General features: G+C 46.7%; 1 protein-coding gene across 2 annotated transcripts in view; it reads left to right on the top strand.

Moving 5' to 3' along the window:
- The first annotated feature begins 489 nt into the window (after positions 1 to 489).
- The window catches only part of LOC115166225 (semaphorin-3G), a 64,695-nt gene continuing 49,228 nt past the window's right edge, over positions 490 to 15,956 (top strand). The window contains exon 1 of one of the 2 annotated variants that reach the window (XM_029720047.1): positions 490 to 965. In XM_029720047.1, the coding sequence (XP_029575907.1) occupies positions 863 to 965 (103 nt within the window). In that variant the 5' untranslated portion in view covers positions 490 to 862. Of the gene's footprint in view, positions 966 to 10,799; positions 10,856 to 15,956 lie in introns of those variants that run through there. The other variant, XM_029720048.1, reaches the window with a different exon arrangement.

The raw sequence follows: 15,956 nt of genomic DNA, 5'->3' as shown, positions 1-15,956 counted from the left end.
CAAATGCTACTCCCACGGCCATTGAATTCAAGTACAAGGGAAGGGAACCTCTTTTCTGGTAGAAACCAGTTTCACAAAAGGCAGTGGATTTTCATTGCCCTGACACCTTGAATGCATAGCCATAACCCCTCTGAGACCCCTGCTCATTTGGAGAGTGGAGGAGTACCCCCCAATTTAATTAAAGCACTGCACACGTTACAATAGCACTCAGGGGGCAGGTCGCCCCATGATGCGGACAGAGCCAGTAATGCCGCATTAGTTTTGCGCACAGACCATGATAAATTAGACTATTCATTTCACTCCATTTCAGGTTAAAATACTTAAATCAGACATAGGCTTTAAGTAACATTCAATTACATCTCAATCGACTACTAAATAATGTAACACGTGTATTTATCACCTAGCGCGTACAGAGGACTCCGGACCATTTTCAGTTGAGAGCGTGTCTGGTGAGAGGCGGATCGCTTGGTTGGAACGCTTCCCTTCACTGGCTGCTGCTCTGCTCTCTTGCACCTCCAGAGAAAGGCGGGGTGAGTCTATCCGGTCTATCCCAATCCCTGTCTAAAAACGGACTCATTCGGACATCTGAGAATGAAATAAAAAACTCTGGGGCTGGAGCAAAGGCTGTTCAGAGGGAAACGCGTGTTGAGACCATTAATATCCGAGACCATTACGCACGGAGTTCAGATACAGGAGTGACCGAGTCCTTCACGTTTATGACAATTTAGTTTAATAACGTTTTTTTTTAAATACAGTGATACAATCATTTGGAATAGAAATATTAGTTTGTTAGAGAGGTGAATTGCAACATTTCCAAAACTGAAAGATCTATCGACAATCATAAGGACATTTCCAAGGAACCATGAAGGAATTATCAACTTTCTGCCACAGGATGGTTGTTCTACTTCTAACAACTGTCTCAGCTACCAAGATGAACGTACCACGACTCAGACTTTCATACAAAGGTAAAATACTATATATTTTATGTAGGCCTATTAATAAATGCATTTCATCACATGTATGTTTTCTGGTCAGTAGGCCTAGTCTATATTGATTTATTTTTAACATTTTCAAACGTTGTATTATTTTAACGTTCGTAAACCCTCTTGGGAGGGAAATTATGGGGAATATTTAAGTTATGTATTTGTTCATTAGACTACTCATCTTAAACTATGTGTCGTCGTTTGAAAATGGGTTTTGACAGAGTGCGCACAAGATGTTTGAACATGTTCCGTAACGTTATTTGATTCAGTTCCTTAGGTTCATTAGGCTACTTTCTCCATGGCGTGTATGTGGATTATAGCCTACTGCTTTTTATTCATTATGACGGTACCCACTCCCGTGTAAGCGCTCATTTTAAGAATGTTTGCTAGTGTGTTAGTGTGTGTGCGCGCGTGTGTGTGTACACAACACAGGTGTGAGTGCTGTGAACATTGCGAATTTGAGAGACCTCTGATTTTCTTTTTAAACCCTCCGAAAGTAAATTTGTATCTATTATAGACCTATATAATAACGTTGTATTAGTAATAGGCCTACAACATTTTTTTTAACAATGTCCTCAAATACACATGGACTAATGTTCTGTTGACCTGCACATTAGGCTACATTTGTTCATATTAACGAAAAACATGACTCATGTTTATGGCCTATAAATCCAAGAAACTCATTTTAAAAAATTATTATTTTCAAATAATATTTCGATTAAATGTAACTCAGTGAAATATATCATATAATTTCATAAACACGAATACATTGAATTGCTTTTATCCCATTGTGTCTGCATGTCAGGCACACACCCCTACAAATAGTATTTAAATTGTTTCAGTCGCACTGGCGTCTTGGAGGGTCTTGTCAAACTGGGAAATTATTGTGTAAATATGGTTGATTGTGGGCTACTTAGTTTGTTGGTTTTAACTTAACTTTGATAGATCGCCTACCTTTGTCCCTGAAGGGCGTTTGGTGGGGTTTTCACCTCTTCGCGGTCGGACACACCGTGGCGCCCGAGAAGTGTATTCAATTACTGCGCGGCAACTACGTTTTATAGATGCACGGCTGTTCAACACGGAAACCGGTAGGCTCTGTCTCCGCACACTCAACAATAAAAATACATGGATTAGTAATTTATTGTCTGACAACCACTTTTATTCAACTGCTGTTTTATCTGTGGCTCATGGTTTACAGCGGGAGAACGGTGGTCCTCGATCAACCTCACAATGTTAGACATTTGAAACCGTGTCAGACTACGGTCGTAAATGCCTTGAATGTCTGGTAGCCTACCCTGAGTATCCTCATGACTCAGGCTGCCTGTATGGAGAGGTGCTTGGCTTGGCTGGACCATAGTGTTGGAATTCCCTGGTCAGTGTTCACAAACATGGCCCTTCCCCAGTCCAAGTGAGTCTGCAACTATTACTGATACAAATCCAAAAGGATTTCCTCCTGTTGGAGTCGATGTTTTCATTAGAAAAGAATCACTCCATGTTTTTCTCCATATCCTGTTACTGGAAAAATGGCACATCGAACTGGCTTGTAAATTTCCCTGGTATTGACATCTTGACCATAGAGTTCAGTTAGTTTCCCCTGTTCAGATCCCACTATATAGCCCGAGGCATCATCCTTTCCCTGGGGCTTTAGAGGTCATTTAGAAACAGGAAACATTGTCATTTTCTCATCCAATCAACTAGTAGGAGTTAAAGCAGGAAGGGGCACCGAGCAGCCCCACTTCCTCTAAATCACCACTACCACTTCTGCCCTCCATCTGTTACAGCCCCTCCATCTCTCTCTCCATCCCTCCATCCCTTCATCCCTTCATCCCAACCCCTCCACTGCTTCACTCAAAGATAATCATCAGTTAGTTAATCCTCCAATCCGTTGCTCTGACCAGAGTCCCTCTCCCCCGTACCCCTCCCCTCGGCTCCCTCTCGTTCTATTCTCCCGGCGGTATTGGTTGATCCCAGGTAGGGTGGTGCTCCTGTCTCTTGCTTCCTGTCTCCTGCTCTGTGTGTCAGACTGGATAGATGGTCAGTGAGAGAGCAGACTGGGTTTGTGATGGGAAGTGGGGAACAGCCCCTAAACCCCTGGCAGTGGGCTCGTAAAGGGTTTCTGGGGCTCCAGGGTCGGGGACCGGGTATATACGGGGGTTCTCAGGGGGTGTCATCGTAGCCCCAGGTCTTCTGTGCGTTGCTGCTGAGCGTTTGTAGATGGAGCCCCCCCCCCAGTCCCTCTGTCTCCTCACCTCCCACCATGTCCCCCTCCTCCCCCTCCTCCCCCTCCCCATCAATCATCTGCAGACCTCAGGAGGATAAATATGCCTGGGCAGTGGACACACTACACACACTACACACACACACACACACACACACCTCTCTCTCTCTCTCTCTTGCTCACTTGTACACGAACACAAAAACACAGACAAACACACTGCTCCTTATCATCACCCATTTTGAAAGTGCTGCAGATGGAGGAGCTGCTTGTTTTAGTTGACATGAATGAAGGAGTTTGTTTTTACAGTGTTGCCCAGATGTTGTTCCAGGGGGATTTAGCAGTCTCTCTCTCTCTCTCTCTCTCTCTCTCTCTCTCTCTCTCTCTCTCTCTCTCTCTCTCTCTCTCTCTCTCTCTCTCTCTCTCTCTCTCTCTCTCTCTCTCTCTCTCTCCTTTCTTAAGTGCTCCCAGGCTTCTGGAAGAAAAAAAGAGTCTCAGAAACCGGGCCAGTTGGCTCATCACACCAAAGAACTGTATACTGTACAGCGCTGAGAAATTGGAGCGAGAGAGTGAAATATGGAGTGAACTTTTGGTTGTATGACACGGAGTGACAGTATTGGGTTGGACTATAGCTCCAGCTGGCATTGCCCCTCAGCTCAACTCCAGTTGTTATGGAATCAGTTTAGGAAATCAAAAGCTCAAGAAAGTCTGAGGAGATGTTCTAGATTGTCTACCATTGAGTGGTGGATTGTTCAAGAATGTTTGTCAGTAATATCTGTCTGTTCCAGTATCTCCAAAAACAAGATGGCCGCCTTGCTGCTACAATGCAGGGATGGTGACAGTGACAGTGGCACCCCTTCCCTTTTTCCACATTTTGTTACATTACAGCCTTTGCTATGAGACTCTAAATTAAGCTCAGGTACATCATAGTTTCAATTGATCATCCTTGAGATGTTTCTACATCTTCATTGGAGTCCACCTGTGGTGATTTGGACATGATTTGGAAAGGCACACACCTGTCTATATAAGGTCCCATTGATGACAGTGCATGTCAGAGCAAAAACCAAGCCATGCGGTAGAAGAAATTGTCCGTAGAGCTCCGAGACAGGACTGTGTCGAGGCACAGATCTGGGGAAGGGTACCAAAAAATGTCTCCAGCATTGAAGGTCCCCAAGAACACAGAGGCAGCCATCATTCTTAAATGGAAGAAGTTTGGAAGAGCTGGCAGCCTGGCCAAACTGAGCAATCGGGAGAGAAGGGCCTTGGTCACTCTGACAGAGCTCCAGAGTTCCTCTGTGGAGATGGGAGAACCTTCCAGAAAGACAACCATCTCTGCAGCACTCCACCAATCAGGTTTTTATGATAGAGTGGCCAGGCGGAAGCCACCCCTCAGTAAAAGGCAGATGATAGCCTGCTTTTAGTTTGCCAAAATGCACCTAAAGGACTCTCAGACCATGAGAAACAATATTCTCTGGTCTGATGAATGCAAGACTGAACTCTTTGGCCTGAATGCCAAGCGTCATGTCTGGGGGAAACCAGGCACCATCCCTACGGTGAAGCATGGTGGTGACAGCATCATGCTGTGGGGATGTTTTTCAGCATCAGAGACTGGGAGACTAGTCAGGGTCGAGGGAAAGATGAATGGAGCAAAGTACAGAGAGATCCTTGATGAAAACCTGCTCCAGAGTGTACAGGACCTCAGCCTGGGGCGAAGGTTCACCTTCCAACAGGACAATGACCCTAAGCACACAGCCAGTACAATGCAGGAGTGGCTTCGGGGCAAGTCTCTGAATGTCTTTGAGTGGCCCAACCAGAGCCCAGACTTGAACTCCTTCGAACATCTCTAGAGAGACCTGAAAATAGCTGTGCAGCGATGCTCCCCATCCATCCTGACAGAGCTTGAGAGGATCTGCAGATAAGAATAAGAGAAACTCCCCACATACAGGTGTGCCAAGCATCATACCCAAGAAGACTCAAGGCTGTAATCGCTGCCAAAGTTGTCAGGGGCGTCGTAAAGGACAGACCAAGGCGCAGCGGGTATCGTGCTCATCTTCTTTTTTATTACGAGTGAACACTTAAACAAATTAACCAACGCCAAACAACAGTTCCGTAAGGACACAAGGACTATACGAAAAACAACCACCCACAAAACCCAAAGGAAAACAGGCTGCCTAAGTATGGCCTCCAATCAGAGACAACGAAAGACACCTGCCTCTCATTGGAAACCACACTCGGCCAAACCTGGAAAACGGAACATAGAAAATAAAACTAGAACCAAAATCCCCTAGACCACACAAAACAAACACCCCCTGCTACGCCCTGACCATACTACAATGACAAAAGACCCCTTTACTAGTCAGGAAATTACAAAAGTAAAGAGTCTGAATCCTTATGTAAATGGTATATTTCAGTTTTTTTTTATTTTATAACCTGTTTTTGCTTTGTCATTATGGGGTATTGTGTGTAGATTGATGAGGGGGAAAAAACAATTGACTCAATTTTAGAATAAGGCTGTAACGTAACAAAATGTGGAAAAGTCAAGGGGTCGGAATACTTTTAGAATGCACTGTAGCTAGCCGCCGACGCCCGACACCTCAGAGCTGTCATCTCTGCTGTTATCACACTCTGTGGCGTTCTCACACACGTGTGTGTCTGGTGTCTGAGCCTTGCTGAAGTGTCACCGTGTCTGTCTCCTTAATGCCTAAACTTAACCATGGAGTTGTTTTAAACCTATCCCAAACCTCCACCCTAAACTTAACCATGGAGTTGTTTTAAACCTATCCCAAACCTCCACCCTAAACTTAACCATGGAGTTGTTTTAAACCTATCCCAAACCTCCACCCTAAACTTAACCATGGAGTTGTTTTAACCTATCCCAAACCTCCACCCTAAACTTAACCATGGAGTTGTTTTAAACCTATCCCAAACCTCCACCCTAAACTTAACCATGGAGTTGTTTTAAACCTATCCCAAACCTTCACCCTTAAATTAACCATGGAGTTGTTTTAAACCTATCCCAAACCTCCACCCTAAACTTAACCATGGAGTTGTTTTAAACCTCTCCCAAACCTCCACCCTTATCTTAACCATGGAGTTGTTTTAAACCTATCCCAAACCTCCACCCTAAACTTAACCATGGAGTTGTTTTAAACCTATCCCAAACCTTCACCCTTAACTTAACCATGGAGTTGTTTTAAACCTATCCCAAACCTCCACCCTTATCTTAACCATGGAGTTGTTTTAAACCTATCCCAAACCTCCACCCTTAACTTAACCATGGAGTTGTTTTAAACCTCTCCCAAACCTCCACCCTAAACTTAACCATGGAGTTGTTTTAAACCTCTCCCAAACCTCCACCCTAAACTTAACCATGGAGTTGTTTTAAACCTCTCCCAAACCTCCACCCTTAAATTAACCATGGAGTTGTTTTAAACCTATCCCAAACCTCCACCCTAAACTTAACCATGGAGTTGTTTTAAACCTATCCCAAACCTCCACCCTAAACTTAACCATGGAGTTGTTTTAAACCTATCCCAAACCTCCACCCTAAACTTAACCATGGAGTTGTTTTAAACCTCTCCCAAACCTCCACCCTTAAATTAACCATGGAGTTGTTTTAAACCTATCCCAAACCTCCACCCTAAACTTAACCATGGAGTTGTTTTAAACCTATCCCAAACCTCCACCCTAAACTTAACCATGGGGTTGTTTTAAACCTATCCCAAACCTTCACCCTTAACTTAACCATGGAGTTGTTTTAACCTATCCCAAACCTCCACCCTAAACTTAACCATGGAGTTGTTTTAAACCTATCCCAAACCTCCACCCTAAACTTAACCATGGAGTTGTTTTAAACCTATCCCAAACCTCCACCCTAAACTTAACCATGGAGTTGTTTTAAACCTCTCCCAAACCTCCACCCTTAAATTAACCATGGAGTTGCTTTAAACCTATCCCAAACCTCCACCCTAAACTTAACCATGGAGTTGTTTTAAACCTCTCCCAAACCTTCACCCTTAACTTAACCATGGAGTTGTTTTAACCTATCCCAAACCTCCACCCTAAACTTAACCATGGAGTTGTTTTAAACCTATCCCAAACCTCCACCCTAAACTTAACCATGGAGTTGTTTTAAACCTATCCCAAACCTCCACCCTAAACTTAACCATGGAGTTGTTTTAAACCTATCCCAAACCTTCACCCTAAACTTAACCATGGAGTTGTTTTAAACCTATCCCAAACCTCCACCCTAAACTTAACCATGGAGTTGTTTTAAACCTATCCCAAACCTCCACCCTAAACTTAACCATGGAGTTGTTTTAAACCTATCCCAAATCTTCACCCTAAACTTAACCATGGAGTTGTTTTAAACCTATCCCAAACCTCCACCCTAAACTTAACCATGGAGTTGTTTTAAACCTATCCCAAACCTCCACCCTAAACTTAACCATGGAGTTGTTTTAAACCTATCCCAAACCTCCACCCTAAACATAACCATGGAGTTGTTTTAAACCTCTCCCAAACCTTCACCCTTAACTTAACCATGGAGTTGTTTTAACCTATCCCAAACCTCCACCCTAAACTTAACCATGGAGTTGTTTTAAACCTATCCCAAACCTCCACCCTAAACTTAACCATGGAGTTGTTTTAAACCTATCCCAAACCTCCACCCTAAACTTAACCATGGAGTTCTTTTAAACCTATCCCAAACCTCCACCCTTAAATTAACCATGGAGTTGTTTTAAACCTATCCCAAACCTCCACCCTAAACTTAACCATGGAGTTGTTTTAAACCTCTCCCAAACCTCCACCCTTAACTTAACCATGGAGTTGTTTTAAACCTATCCCAAACCTCCACCCTAAACTTAACCATGGAGTTGTTTTAAACCTATCCCAAACCTTCACCCTAAACTTAACCATGGAGTTGTTTTAAACCTCTCCCAAACCTCCACCCTAAACTTAACCATGGAGTTGTTTTAAACCTCTCCCAAACCTCCACCCTTAACTTAACCATGGAGTTGTTTTAAACCTCTCCCAAACCTCCACCCTTAACTTAACCATGGAGTTGTTTTAAACCTATCCCAAACCTCCACCCTAAACTTAACCATGGAGTTGTTTTAAACCTATCCCAAACCTCCACCCTAAACTTAACCATGGAGTTGTTTTAAACCTCTCCCAAACCTCCACCCTAAACTTAACCATGGAGTTGTTTTAAACCTATCCCAAACCTCCACCCTTAACTTAACCATGGAGTTGTTTTAAACCTCTCCCAAACCTCCACCCTAAACTTAACCATGGAGTTGTTTTAACCTATCCCAAACCTCCACCCTAAACTTAACCATGGAGTTGTTTTAAACCTATCCCAAACCTCCACCCTAAACTTAACCATGGAGTTGTTTTAAACCTATCCCAAACCTCCACCCTAAACTTAACCATGGAGTTGTTTTAAACCTCTCCCAAACCTCCACCCTAAACTTAACCATGGAGTTGTTTTAAACCTATCCCAAACCTCCACCCTAAACTTAACCATGGAGTTGTTTTAAACCTATCCCAAACCTCCACCCTTAACTTAACCATGGAGTTGTTTTAAACCTCTCCCAAAACTCCACCCTAAACTTAACCATGGAGTTGTTTTAAACCTCTCCCAAACCTCCACCCTAAACTTAACCATGGAGTTGTTTTAAACCTATCCCAAACCTCCACCCTTAACTTAACCATGGAGTTGTTTTAAACCTCTCCCAAACCTCCACCCTAAACTTAACCATGGAGTTGTTTTAAACCTATCCCAAACCTCCACCCTTAACTTAACCATGGAGTTGTTTTAAACCTCTCCCAAACCTCCACCCTAAACTTAACCATGGAGTTGTTTTAAACCTATCCCAAACCTCCACCCTAAACTTAACCATGGAGTTGTTTTAAACCTATCCCAAACCTCCACCCTAAACTTAACCATGGAGTTGTTTTAAACCTATCCCAATGTAGAGAAAGGGACTTACTATTTGTTCCACTTGTCAGAACTAGGGGCACTCTCTGGACTCTGTGCTTCTTCATGACTATAATGGAAATTAGATTGAAGTGAAGAGTAGAAGAAATGATTTATTGGCAGGGCAGATCATTTCTTTTAACGCCCCATCAAGTCAAAGTGAAAACAGGTGGGGCTATGAACCATACCCACCTAGATGCAACCACTCTTCAGACCTCCCCAGCCCCCCCCCCTGCCCCAGTAGCTCCTACTCCTAGTCAGGGCAGGTCAGTGTGACTGGGAGTAATGGATTACACAGCCATGGATGGAGCTCAGTCAGGAGAGGCCTGAACAATGCATCATTGTGTCTGTAGCGTTGGCTATAACTGGGAGCTATCCACTGACTCCAATTAGGTAATAAGGCCTGGCAACACGCCTTCCTCTCCCCGTCTCCCCATTGCCACATCTGGTAGGGGTCTGGGCTTTCCGTCCATGACAACCAGGCACCGTGTTAAGTGGAGAGTAATCTGATGTTGAGATGCGTTCCGATCTGGTGTTCAGATGTGGCTCTGATAAGCTACAGTTACTCTACTGTGTTTGTCTGTCCAAGTCACCGAGGGCTAACTGTGGCTTTCCCATGCCTTTGGCCATTCGGTTTGGAGTCATGTCCATCTGGTTCATATCGCTTTGACACACACAACACACACACACACACACACACACACACACACACACACACACACACACACACACACACACACACACACACACACACACACACACACACACACACACGCACACACACACACATACATACACACACTCACGCACGCGCACACACTCAGTGATTAATCTCTTGGTCTGTTTCTTTAACCTCTCTGTAGATCATTGTCTGGGGACCCATTAGGATCCAGCTGAGCCGCAGCATGACACAAGCTAAAGCAGTAAGCAATGAGACCAGCAGGGTCAGTGTGGCAGGCCTGGCTCTATAGGAGGAGTGTGTGTTAAGGGCATGCTAGAGCAAAGAGAGGGATAGATGGAGGCATGAGTGGAGGGGACGGTGAAATAACGACAGAAGGGGGATAAAAGGAGGTAATGGTGGAACAGAGATGAGCGGATGAAAGGGAGGGAAGAGCAGGGGAAAGATAGAGGGATGAAAGGGGAAGGGAAGGATTGTCTCAGAGTGGAACACCTGAGGGTCAGACACAGAGTCCCATTCAGCAGGCAGGGTTGAGGGTTCGAGGCCTAACAAAGTGTCATTGATCATCTGTCATGGAGATTATTTCTCCCCTGTCCACAGGAGGGCTAGCAATGTGTGTGTGTGTGTCTGTTAGTCTGAGAGAGAGAGTGTCTATGCAAGTCTGTTTCTCTATATACACATTATACAGTCTCTGTGTGTCTGTATATTTGATTGTGTGTGTGTGTGTGTGTGTGTGTATAAAGAAACATTTCCATCCTGGATGGACAATGAAGTTTTATTCTATTCTATTCTATATGTGAGTATAAATATGTCACCCTTTTTAAGTGTATTTGTGTTTTCATCTCCAGGGCTCAGCTCTGTCTGACCAGCGTGTCTAAGTGAGCCCTCGACAGTGCATTGGGTGAAGAGCTTGCCAATATAAACCCCGGTGTCCGGAGAAATGACAACGCTGCCCACGCGGGGAACAAATGACACAAATGGCTGCAGTCCAAGGGGTTAAATCTATTTATCGGAACTGTTCCCACAATCCCACCCCACCCTCCTGTTTTCCACCTCTCCAAACCTTCTACGTCCTTTTGTCTTCAAGTGGTTTCATTTCATAACGGGGACAGCCGTGCCTGGGAGTTGCTGTGTCGTCTTAAAGACGGATGCCAGGGGTTTGAAGTGGGCTCTTTTTTTTCTTCATAAAAGGCTCTCCCTCACCTCGGGTTGGGTAAACATCTCAGACCTCTGCTGTGCAGTTCACTGGAGAACGAGAGAAAGAGAGAGAGAGATAGACAGAACGAGGGAGAGGGAGAGGGAGGGAACGAGAGAAAGCGAGAGAGAGATAGGCAGAACGAGGGAGAGGGAGAGGGAGAGGGAGGGAACGAGAGAAAGCGAGAGAGAGATAGACAGAACGAGGGAGAGGGAGAGGGAGAGGGAGGGAACGAGAGAAAGCGAGAGAGAGATAGACAGAACGAGGGAGAGGGAGGGAACGAGAGAAAGCGAGAGAGAGATAGACAGAACGAGGGAGAGGGAGAGGGAGAGGGAGGGAACGAGAGAAAGCGAGAGAGAGATAGACAGAACGAGGGAGAGGGAGGGAACGAGAGAAAGCGAGAGAGAGATAGACAGAACGAGGGAGAGGGAGAGGGAGAGGGAGGGAACGAGAGAAAGCGAGAGAGAGATAGACAGAACGAGGGAGAGGGAGGGAACGAGAGAAAGCGAGAGAGAGATAGACAGAACGAGGGAGAGGGAGGGAACGAGAGAAAGCGAGAGAGAGATAGACAGAACGAGGGAGAGGGAGGGAACGAGAGAGAGCGGGAGAGAGAGAGAGAGAGAACTGTGGTCCTGCTTGGCCCATAGCACAGGCAAAGAAAGAAAGAGAGCGAGGAAAAGGTCCATGATTCGAGGGAGAGGGAGGGGTATTTATGTTAGGGCATGAAAAGCTATACCTAAAGCAATACGTGCTCTCATAGCTACTCTATTAGGAGTTAGTGGGGTTTGTATATTTTCTGACTGCTGGTGGGGTTGGCCCTTGCTGCCTGCCGGTGCAAGCTGGCCCGGTGAGAGAGTTAGTGAGCGGGGCTACAGTTTCAACTGGGGCTGCAGGGCCCGTGGTCCTACGGGTCCCATGGGGCTCGGAAACTAGGGGTGGTAGTATTGACAGGAATGTCTAAATGCTGGGGGGGGGGGGTCTTTGTCATCCCCCTTTCCCCACAATACTACTGTAATCACACTGATTGGACGTCACCTCTACCGTAGTTCTCTGACTCTCTGATTTCTCCTATTTGGCTGACGTTCCTGTGCACAGTGAACACAGGAAGCGGAGAACGTTCTTCCTCCCTTTTGGCAAATGGGACAACAGAGGATTTGGTGGAAGGAAGGCCCTGCGTTCTCCCCGGGTCGGTCTGGGTGAGAGGTTCTGTGTGGATGTCATGTTGAGTGTTGTTGGAATAAAGAATGAAGTTGAGATGGCGTCAGAATGTTGTTTGCATGTGTGTATGTGAGTGGGTTAGCGTAACGTGGGTGTATCCGTGTGTCTACCCGTGTTATTGCACTAGGGATCCACTGCTGGTGAGTCTGGCTGTGGGCCAGTTAAAGGTGAGCAGGAGAAAGCCTGGGGTGATGGGAACTCCCTCTGAGAGCGTTCACAGCACAGACAGTCTGTCGCTCACAGTGATGTCAGCTGCTATGAACAATCCCCCCCCCCCCGCTGTCAGCTGCACTGCCTCCGCAATCAATTAGTTCCACCCAGGAGCCGCTGACAGGAAGTGCCAAGAGCAACATCACCCGCTGCACATTCTATAATTATTACAGGGAACATACGCACATCCACACAGACGCACGCATGCATGCACACACACACACACACACACTGCGCTCATTACCTCAACACTCCTGCCGATTATATAGGCTGCAGTTAACTGATACCTGAGCCAATGCTCCATACAGACGGTGTGTGTGTGGACACTTGTGTGTCCATCCCTGCATGAGTGTGTGCATATGCATTTGTTAATTAAGAGAGTGCTTCAACATGGGGCGCTGCCTGCCTGCCTGCCACTGATAGAGGGAGCCAGCTGGTACAGACCAGGGAGACTGCCTGCCTGCCACTGATAGAGGGAGCCAGCTGGTACAGACCAGGGAGACTGCCTGCCACTGATAGAGGGAGCCAGCTGGTACAGACCAGGGAGACTGCCTGCCACTGATAGAGGGAGCCAGCTGGTACAGACCAGGGAGACTGCCTGCCACTGATAGAGGGAGCCAGCTGGTACAGACCAGGGAGACTGCCTGCCACTGATAGAGGGAGCCAGCTGGTACAGACCAGGGAGACTGCCTGCCTGCCACTGATAGAGGGAGCCAGCTGGTACAGACCAGGGAGACTGCCTGCCTGCTAGAGTTGACAAGGGTCATTTCTTCATTACACAGAGAGGAGGAGGGAGATTTTCTCAGCTGAAGCTGACAGGACTAGATTGGACTGGGCCTTCCAGGACCCTACTAGACCCTCCAGAAGTGGCCTGGTTCTGGTTCTTCTGACCCACCTTGTTGGGAACCACTAGAACGCTTGACTTGATGATGAACCACTTCATTGGGACGTGTCATCAAGTCCCTGTCCCATTTCACGGCCCTCCATACCAGCCGTTTACACACCAGCCCTAATTCCCCAATAATGCCTGGTTGAGGGTATTTTATGAGCACTGTGTGTGAGCCAGCAGGGTTTGGACTGGGTTTGGGGCGAAACCACAATCCACTGTGAAAGTTTCCAGTGAATTGTCCGTCCTTTTGATAAGAGGGTTGATTGGGGTCCGGGATGCTGAGGTCACCCTCTCCGCCCCTCACTCCCTTCTCTCCCCCGGCCTGTTGGTTGGCTCTGTGGGGTAATTGTATGACCCTGCTCAGATAGGCGTCCTGAGACGACTGATAAGAGGGAGGTTCCAGGATGTGTGTGTGTGTCTGTTTGCGCGCGTGTGCCCCTGTATGCGCCCCTGTGTGCCCCTGTGTGCGCCCCTGTGTGCGCCCCTGTGTTCGCCCCTGTGTGCGCCCCTGTGTGCGTGCCTGTGTGTGCGTGCCACTGGATCCATTTTGACAGAGCCCTGGCAGTGGTTTGAAGAATGGACTTTATCAGTGTTAACCTCAGGGCCCACAGGGCCAACTTCTGTCTCCACTGAGGACTTTTACAACACAGAGGTCAAACATTCATTATGTGTGGTCATAGACGTAGAATGATTAGAATGTGTTTTTAAGAAGCAAAAAAAAAACGAGCTTAGGAGTAGAGGATCGGTCCAATGCACGGTCTCTGTCAAACAGACGAACAAGCACGCACTCACACACATGCCGTGTGGAGTTACTCCATGTAATGCCGTAGAGGAGACGACGTTAAAGCCAGGCCACCACCAGTGGGCAGAGTAACCCAGAGTGTTGTGTGTCCCCAGCCAAGACAAACACCTGACTTCTGTCCCATAGACACAAAGACCCCTTATAGACCCCATTCAGATCCCCAGTCCCCATACGCAGTGAATAATCTAGGAAAGAGCAGCTAGGGGGATGAAATATAGCACATGTTGTTCTGTGAAGGTGTGTGTGTGTGTGTGTGTGTGTGTGTGTGTGTGTGTGTGTGTGTGTGTGCTTGTGTGTGTATGATTCTACGGTCAGTTATATATGACAGGCCCGGAGATGGCGGTGGACACGTGGACAGGAAATACAGGGCTTTCCTGTGTCACAAGCATCTGTTATGGGGCAGGTTGACACAGATGATGGTGGCAGTCCTTCCAAGTGGGTCCCTTGTGGGTCCGGTCAAAAAGGAGGGGGTGGGTAGTCTGGACAGTGGAGGAGATGGGGAGGGAGTGGGAGAAGATGGAGGAGGATGTAAGATGGTTGACTTGTGTGTAGACTCAGATTCCCAGCATTCTTGGCACACAGCAATAATATACAGCAGTGCTAATACAAGGAACACTGGCCTGGGGAGTCTTTTAAAGGGTGCAATGAATGACTCTCTCTCTCTCTGTGTGTGTCAGTGTGTGTGTGTCGTTCTATGTGTGTGTTATCTGTGGTGTGTGGGTGTGTGTGTGTACTAACCGCCAGGTGTGTGAAGACAGAGAAGGTGTGTGTGTGTGTGTCTATCTGCCTTTTGCATGTGAAAAAACTAGTCAGATGGAGGAGATAGGGGGAGAGAGGTGTGGGAGAGATGTCGCGATGACAGGTATGAGATTGAGACAAGGAGAGAGAAGGGATGGAACTGTACCATGAAGAACGAGTGAAGGAGAGAAGAGAGAGAGTGTAGGGTGCGCGGTGTGGCCCTTGGGGTCTAACGGGCCTTAGATGTGCCCCCCTCCTCCTCCCCTCTCTCCTCAACCCCTCATCCCTCGCCCTGAGCTCAGAATAACTCCTCCAGCCACTCCTAAACACACTAACGACTAACGCTCAATTTGTTCCTTGTAGGAGAGGCAATCAAATGCGAGAGCATTGAGCGCTTCCTCACACGCGTCCTATTCCCCATCCTCCTCTCTCTGTCCCTTTCTCTCTCTCTCGCTCTCTTCACCTTGGTCTCTCCTTCTCCCGCTCTTCCAATCCTTGTTTTTCTGTCTGAACACTGAAATAATACAGCTAGATTGGGGTTATTTTTAAGACAAAATCCATCCCTCAGAAAATATCTTTACGTACACAGCTGTGTGGATGATGGATGGAGGATGGAAATGTTGGACTTTAAGCTATGTGGCTAAGGTTTTCAGAGGATCTGTATTGAATGCAATGCCACAGTAAGATAATATGGTGTGTGTGATTGGATGTTATGGTTACAAGACCGAGTATGTGGAATATTGCACGTTGAAGATTTTGGTAGTTGTTGTCCCAGTCCTGGAGTTGGTCGGAGGTTTTCTTCATTACCGATCAAAGCTCTTGTGGCTGGTGGCACTGTGCACCACTAAGGTAGCATTGTCTGGGTCAATGGTGGTGTGGTTGGCACACATACAGATAGTCTGGGTTGGTCTGAGTTGGTCTGGGTTAGTCTGGTTAGTCTGGGTTGGTCTGGGTTGATCTGGGTTGCTCTGGGTTAGTCTGGGTTAGTCTGGGTTGATCTGGGGTGGTCTGGGTTGATCTGGGTTGGTCTGGGTTGTGTCTGGG

This window comes from Salmo trutta, chromosome 28 (genome assembly GCF_901001165.1).
Source record: "Salmo trutta chromosome 28, fSalTru1.1, whole genome shotgun sequence".
Taxonomy (NCBI): Eukaryota; Metazoa; Chordata; class Actinopteri; order Salmoniformes; family Salmonidae; genus Salmo; species Salmo trutta.
Note: the sequence above shows the minus strand (reverse complement) of the source record. Positions and strands in the feature narration are given on the sequence as shown.